At 47.3% G+C, this 7,969-nt stretch overlaps 1 protein-coding gene across 1 annotated transcript in view; it reads right to left on the bottom strand.

Moving 5' to 3' along the window:
* Nucleotides 1–250: 250 nt before the first annotated feature.
* Nucleotides 251–7,969, bottom strand: part of ttbk1a (tau tubulin kinase 1a) — a gene marked incomplete at its 3' end in the record, with an annotated part of 26,819 nt that continues 19,100 nt past the window's right edge. Inside the window, exons 14-18 of the mRNA XM_080759041.1 lie at nt 5,028–5,477; nt 3,674–4,212; nt 2,555–2,882; nt 1,540–1,757; nt 251–806 (exon numbers count right to left, since the gene is read on the bottom strand). Of these exons, the coding sequence (XP_080615167.1) occupies nt 251–806; nt 1,540–1,757; nt 2,555–2,882; nt 3,674–4,212; nt 5,028–5,477 (2,091 nt within the window). The remainder of the gene's footprint in view (nt 807–1,539; nt 1,758–2,554; nt 2,883–3,673; nt 4,213–5,027; nt 5,478–7,969) is intronic.

Genomic DNA, 7,969 nt, shown 5'->3' with positions numbered 1-7,969 from the left:
ATCAATCGAGTGAAACACAAAAGGCATCGTAGACAAAACGATTACCAGAGAACTATTTTAAAGTGAAATACCCCTGTAAAAATGAAGGGTCCATTTGGTTCCATGTGTTACACTGTCAGAGTCACAGAGCTGTAAGGGTCCATTTGGTTCCACGTGTTACACTGTCAGAGTTACAGAGCTGTAAGGGTTACATGTGTAACCCGGGTGGTCCTGGTCTCTGTATGATTGTGAAGGATTGAGTGTCTTTGTATTATCTAGCGGAGCCTGTCTTCTCTCCAGCGCCCCCTAGGGTCTTCATCGCAGCGGAGCCTGTCTTCTCTCCAGCGCCCCCTAGGGTCTTCATCGCAGCGGAGGTTCTGCTTCTGCTTCTGGCTGTTGAGATCGCAGACGTGCGCAGCTGCTTGCTAACTTCCTGCAAGGGCGTGTTAACTTCCTGCGAGGGCATGCTAACTTCCTGCGAGGCGCTACGCCTGATGGGAGTTGCGGTCCTGGGCCTCAGGTTGGGGGCGGTGGGGGCGCGCACGGAGAGGGGCTGGTTCCTGATTGGGCAGACTCTCTGGGGGGAGGGACTGTCTGTCCGGCAGTGGGAGGAGCTAAGGCTACGTCGGGTTCCAAAGAGAACACGTAGAGGCATGCGGGGGTTAACTCCGCTGGGCTGGGGGGCGTGGCTTCCTCCGCTGGGCTGGGCGGAGCCTGCAGGCAGGGGGTGGGGCCTAGCAGAGGAAGAGGCGGAGCCTGCAGGCAGGGGGCGGGGTCTAGCAGAGGAAGAGGCGGATCTGGTGGAAGGTTTGGATTTCCTCTGGATTCTGAGAGAAGAGGAGACAGAAGCAGTGCTTTCATAACCTGATTGTGGCAGTATTGAGTTACATAGAAGCAGTACTTTTAAATATTACACTGACATTTGTGGAAAAATAAAGATTCAGATTTTGTCAATTGTCTGAGGGGAAAGTGTTGAAAATGGCCTGTACAGTATGTACAGTATTGACATCCTATATAAGGCACATATTTTCTAGATTTCCCTTTGCTTTAAGTATAATGTGACATGTCAAATTAGGGGGTTTTCATGATGCTGAATCCATTCTTTAAGTAGAATGTGACATGTCAAATTAGGGGGTTTTCATGATGCTGAATCCATTCTTTAAGTAGAATGTGACGTGTCAAATTAGGGGGTTTTCATGATGCTGAATCCATTCTTTAAGTAGAATGTGACATGTCAAATTAGGGGGTTTTCATGATGCTGAATCCATTCTTTAAGTATAATGTGACATGTCAAATTAGTTTTTTTTTTAGCATTATCATTGGGATACATTTGGCCATAACCACACATGGGCTGATATCATCACATTTGTGATGACGACTATGGATGGTTTTAGCCCAATGAGTGTTCCTACCCGTTGGTTCATACAGTGTTGCAGTCATTTGAGTCCTGAAGCTACAGTATGATGAAGGTGGATATCCTTCCTACCCGTTGGTTCATACAGTGTTACAGTCATTTGTGTCCTGAAGCTACAGTATGATGAAGGTGGATATGGTTCCTACCCGTTGGTTCCTGGCAGGGAAAGCGGTGTCGCGGGAGCAGCCGGGGGCCTCTTGATGGGCGTGAGCGGTCTGGGGAGTCTGCTCCTCTTAGACCACGCCTCCGCCGAGGCCTGAGGGGGCGTGTCATCCGAGGCATGAGGGGGCGTGTCCTCTCCAGAAGACATGGAGGATGTTCTCCTGTTCTGCTGTCGTTCCACCACCAGCCGGGCCAGGTCCACCTTAAAAACACATACCACCTTAAATATATATACCACCTTAAATATATATACCACCTTAAATATATATACCACCTTAAAAACACATACCACCTTAAATATATATACCACCTTAAAAATACAAATCACCTTAAATATATATACCACCTTAAATATATATACCACCTTAAATATATATACCACCTTAAAAATACAAATCACCTTAAATATATATACCACCTTAAATATATATACCACCTTAAATATATATACCACCTTAAAAATACAAATCACCTTAAATATATATATACCACACACATATATATATATATATATATATATACCCACTTACATATATTTCATTTCATTTTATTTCGCACATGGTGTATCACAATAGAGTACAAATCATAATAGATAACAATTCATATGTCTTACATAATTCATTTGTCTTTCATACCTATCGGATACATCCATGACGAAAAGGAGCAGGAAGAAGAATAAATTCTTATAAATACCTGCCCCCTTTTCACTCAAAATTTAGTTTTTAATATATTTAATATATACCACCTTAAAATACAAACCACCTTAAATATATATATACCACCTTAAATATATATACCACCTTAAATATATACCACGTGCACGTTTGAGTTTTCAGTCTGCAGCCGAGTGCCAACGAGAAAACGTCAAACTTTTTTTTGAAAAGCAGCACAAGAAGCAACATGGCAGAAACGATTGCATTTTGCACCCATTTCCTCCGCCATTGTTCGCCACCAGGGAGCGCTAGAGACATATTATTATTAATTTCTGCTGATTGTCACCTGTCTGCAACGCCTCTGCAGCCGAGCGCGTCCGGACAGCGACGAAGAGCGATCAGAGGAAGAGTCTTCCTCACAGATCAGAACCGGGATGCGACTCTTCTTCATCCTCGGCTCCTTTCTCCCACAATGCACTGCTTCGGGGACAGGGGACGGGGTCCCCAGAGACAAGATGGCTGACCCTTCTTCCTGCAGAGGGACACAGGGGGGCGGGGCTTCAGCCAGGCCGTTGGACGACCTCATGACGTTGAGGTGAGACGTCTCCGCGATGTGGACGAACGTACGTTCCACCTTGGTGAAGGGGGGGGAGGAGGGGGGGCGCAGCTCGTACCTGGGAGGAAGACAGTTTGAGCACTTCTACCACAAAGTCTCTGATTTACAATACAAGTGAAGGGTTTCTCTGTCTAATTTACAATACAAGTGAAGGGTTTCTCTGTCTAATTTACAATACAAGTGAAAGGTTTCTCTGTCTAAATTACAATACAAGTGAAAGGTTTCTCTGTCTAATTTACAATACAAGTGAAAGGTTTCTCTGTCTAATTTACAATACAAGTAAAGGGTTTTTTCTCTAATTTACAATACAAGTGAAGGGTTTCTCTGTCTAAATTACAATACAAGTAAGACGCGCAAACGCGGGAAGCGAACGCAGCTCGTACATATTTGGGTTTTTTTAAGATTTTTTTTTAAGTTAAGTTTTTAAGATTTTTTTTAGTGTGTGTATGTGACTATGTGTGCGTGTGTGTGTGGTTTTAAAAAAAAGTTATTTTACGTTTAAAAAAATAATAATTAAGTTACTTTTTTTAAGTTACGTTTTTGTGTGTGTGTGTGTGTGTGTGTGTGTGTGTGTGTGTTTTTTTTTGTGTGTGATACAGCTGCGCCCTCTGGTGGCGGGCAGGTGGTGTTACAGCGTGACAGACAGACAGACACACAGACAGACATGTTCTGCTAGGTCTCATAGTTAGTGCTCACTGCGTTCGCAATCACTGCGTTCGCAACAAGTGAAGGGTTTCTCTCTCAATAATTTCCAATACAAGTGAAGGGTTTCTCTCTCAATAATTTACAATACAAGTGAAGGGTTTCTCTCGCAATAATTTACAATACAAGTGAAGGGTTTCCAGATACCTCAGCGCTGGCGAAAGGCGTCCGGTTTCCCTCTGGGGGGCGTGGTGAGATGGCTGGGGGGCGGGGTCACATGGCTGGGGGGCTGGGTCACATGGCTGGGGGGCGGGGTCACATGGCTGGGGGGCGGGGTCACATGGCTGGGGGGCGGGGTCACATGGCTGGGGGGCGGGGTCACATGGCTGGGGGGCGGAGTGGGGGGCAGGGTCACATGGTTGGGGGGCGGGGTCACTTGGCTGGGGGGCGGGGTCACATGGCTGGGGGGCGGGGTCACTTGGCTGGGGGGCGGGGTCACATGGCTGGGGGGCGGGGTCACATGGCTGGGGGGCTGGGTCACATGCCTGGGGGGCGGGGTCACATGGCTGGGGGGCGGGGTCACATGGCTGGGGGGCGGGGTCACATGCCTGGGGGGCGGGGTCACATGCCTGGGGGGCGGGGTCACACAAAGGGATGGCATAGGAGGGCGTGGCTAAGGGCGTGGCCAGCTCTCCATCATCAGGACCCGACGGAGACTTCCTGGTGTCTCCCGGAGAGAACAGCACCTACAACACACACACACACACACACACACACACACACACACACACACACACACACTATGATGATATAATATAGTCTTGAATGAAACGTATAATGTTATAACGATAGAATGGATCATAGATATAGAATGATATAGAAATAGAATGATAGAATGGATCATAGATATAGAATGATAGAATGGATCATAGATATAGAATGATAGAATGGATCATAGATATAGAATGATAGAATGAATCATAGAAATAGAATGATAGAATGGATCATAGATATAGAATGATAGAATGGATCATATATATAGAATGATAGAATGGATCATAGAAATAGAATGATAGAATGGATCATAGATATAGAATGATAGAATGGATCATAGATATAGAATGATAGAATGGATCATAGATATAGAATGATAGAATGGATCATAGATATAGAATGATAGAATGGATCATAGAAATAGAATGATAGAATGGATCATAGATATAGAATGATAGAATGGATCATAGATATAGAATGGATCATAGATATAGAATGATAGAATGGTATAGATATAGAATGATAGAATGGATCATAGAAATAGAATGATAGAATGGATCATAGATATAGAATGATAGAATGGATCATAGATATAGAATGATAGAATGGATCATAGATATAGAATGATAGAATGGATCATAGATATAGAATGATAGAATGGATCATAGATATAGAATGATAGAATGGATCATAGATATAGAATGATAGAATGGATCATAGATATAGAATGGATCATAGATATAGAATGATAGAATGGTATAGATATAGAATGATTTAGAAACAGCACCAGCGTCTTGGAGCCATCTTCCTCCTCCTTCTGAAGCCCCACCCCCACGCCAGAGGCCACGCCTCCCGCTGCGCCTCGTTGGTCGTCGGCCATGAGGGTGGAGTTAGCTCCGCCCTCCTGGCTCTGACAGCTGCTCTTGGCCTCACTGTTGGATTCCTCGCTCTTTGTGACATCACCGTCGCTCTTGGTGACATCATCGTCGCCGGGGCCAATGGGGACGGGCGGTTCGGGAGGCGGTGGGGCTTGGGGGCGTCGCTGCGGCAACGTGCCGGTCAGCATGACAGACAGGAAGTCGGCTCTCTTAGCCTGGAGCTGCGGCAGGAAGTGGAAGCTCTCCTTATTCTGGTCGTTCTGCGACTTGGTCCTATAGTCCGGAGAGACAGGTGACTTGGTCCTATAGTCCGGAGAGACAGGGGGCGGAGACTTCTGCTCTGTGGGAGATCCTGTTACCTAGGTAACAAAGAATGACAAATTATCTGTTGTCTAGGTAACAGACAACAAATCAAAACAAATGTCATCAAATCATACTTTAAAGCATTAATTAACTATAAATGGCGCGGCCTGGTGGCTCAGTAAGGTATTTCAACCACAGATTAATGGGTTCCAGCTGATAAAAGGTGTTAGAAGAAGATTTTCTTTTTTTTAAGATGTATTTTTTGTCGTTTTTTTATTGATAGGGTACAGTAAATAGACTCAGGAAAGGGGGAGATGGGGAGTCAGCCTGGCTCAGCAGCCTCTAGGGGCCCAGACGGTTGAGCCAAAAGACAATGTTTTGTTATAATGGAATGGAAAAGGGGAATCATCTCTTAAAAGGGCCCCTCCACCCTTATCTTCATTGGTTCATCTCTTAAAGGGCCACCCCACCTTTATCTTCATTGGTTCACATTATACTGCGTTTGTTTTTTTCTTCTGACTCTGTCTCATTGGTGGATTGTGGACAGTTAAGAAACCTGCCTACCAGTGACATCATCAATCAGGACTTCATATTTAAAATCATGGGTAGGCAGGTTTCTGAACTGTTTGTGTGTGCACGTGTATGCGTGTGTGCGTCTGTGTGTGTGTGTGCGTCTGTGTGTGTACCTGAAAGAAAGGTCAACAGAAAATGTAACAATGAAGAAAGAAGGTCAGACACAAACATTTGCCCCCAAAACCATTTAATGTCATTTTGGTTTTTTCAACACAAGCTTTTCCAGATTGTCTAGAATACATACATTGATATAAAAGGCACAAAAATGCATTGCAGAGTTTTTTTGTCTTTGAAAGCACGCAATCCCCTACCTGCCCCTATCTGCCCCCATCTGCCCCACAGTACCCCATCTACCCCGTACGCAGTCCCCTATCTGCCCCACAGTCCCCTATCTGCCCCTACCTGCCCCCATCTGCCCCACAGTCCCCTATCTGCCCCTACCTGCCCCCATCTGCCCTGTACTCAGTCCCCATCTGCCCCGTACGCGGTCCCCTATCTGCCCCTACCTGACCCCATCTGCCCCACAGTCCCCTATCTGCCCCTACCTGCCCCCATCTGCCCTGTAGTCAGTCCCCATCTGCCCCGTACGCGGTCCCCTATCTGCCCCTACCTGACCCCATCTGCCCCACAGTCCCCTATCTGCCCCTACCTGCCCCCATCTGCCCTGTACTCAGTCCCCATCTGCCCCGTACGCGGTCCCCTATCTGCCCCTACCTGACCCCATCTGCCCCACAGTCCCCTATCTGCCCCTACCTGCCCCCATCTGCCCTGTACGCAGTCCCCATCTGCCCCGTACGCGGTCCCCAATCTGCCCCGTACGCGGTCCCCTATCTGCCCCTACCTGCCCCCATCTGCCCTGTACGCAGTCCCAATCTGCCCCGTACGCGGTCCCCTATCTGCCCCGTACGCGGTCCCCTATCTGCCCCTACCTGACCCCATCTGCCCCACAGTCCCCTATCTGCCCCTACCTGCCCCCATCTGCCCCACAGTCCCCTATCTGCCCCTACCTGCCCCCATCTGCCCCACAGTCCCCTATCTGCCCCTACCTGCCCCCATCTGCCCCACAGTCCCCTATCTGCCCAGTAAGCAGTCCCCTATCTGCCCCTACCTGCCCTGTACGCAGTCCCCATCTGCCCAGTAAGCAGTCCCCTATCTTTCCCACAGTCCCCTATCTGCCCCGTACGCAGTCCCCTATCTGCCCCACAGTCCCCTATCTTTCCCACAGTCCCCTATCTGCCCCGTATACAGTCCCCTATCTGCCCCACAGTCCCCTATCTTCCCCACAGTCCCCTATCTGCCCCGTACCCCGTCCGACAATCTGCCCCTGTCTGCCAATATCTGCCCCGTACGGTTCAAGTGTTTCCATGTGTCATAAAGTCTGAAACATACAATATTTACATCCTAAAACTAACCAGCATGCCAATAGTTAGGGTTAGGATTAACTAGGCTAACCCCAACCCTAATGGGTTAGGGCTAGGCTAACCCCAACCCTAATGGGTTAGGGCTAGGCTAACCCAACCCTAATGGGTTATGGCTATGCTAACCCCAACCCTAATGGGTTTTGGCTACGCTAACCTCAACCCTAATGGGTTATGGCTACCAACCCTAATGGGTTAGGGCTAGGCTAACCCCAACCCTAATGGGTTAGGGCTAGGCTAACCCAACCCTAATGGGTTATGGCTACGCTAACCCCAACCCTAATGGGTTATGGCTACGCTAACCCCAACCCTAATGGGTTAGGGCTAGGCTAACCAAACCCTAATGGGTTAGGGCAAGGCTAACCCCAACCCTAATGGGTTAGGGCAAGGGTTAACTAGGCTAACCCCAACCCTAATGGAAGCTCAATTCTATACTTCTGTATATTATGTACATAAAGTACATACTGTGGATTTACAAAAAAATAAGTTTAAAATACATGCTTAAACTGTAAATTATACAAGCCGTAACTGTACACTTGTATAGTATTGTACAATAC

Source organism: Protomyctophum bolini (assembly GCF_963924005.1).
Source record: "Protomyctophum bolini genome assembly, chromosome: 3".
Taxonomy (NCBI): Eukaryota; Metazoa; Chordata; class Actinopteri; order Myctophiformes; family Myctophidae; genus Protomyctophum; species Protomyctophum bolini.
This window is presented reverse-complemented; position numbering and strand designations above follow the sequence as displayed.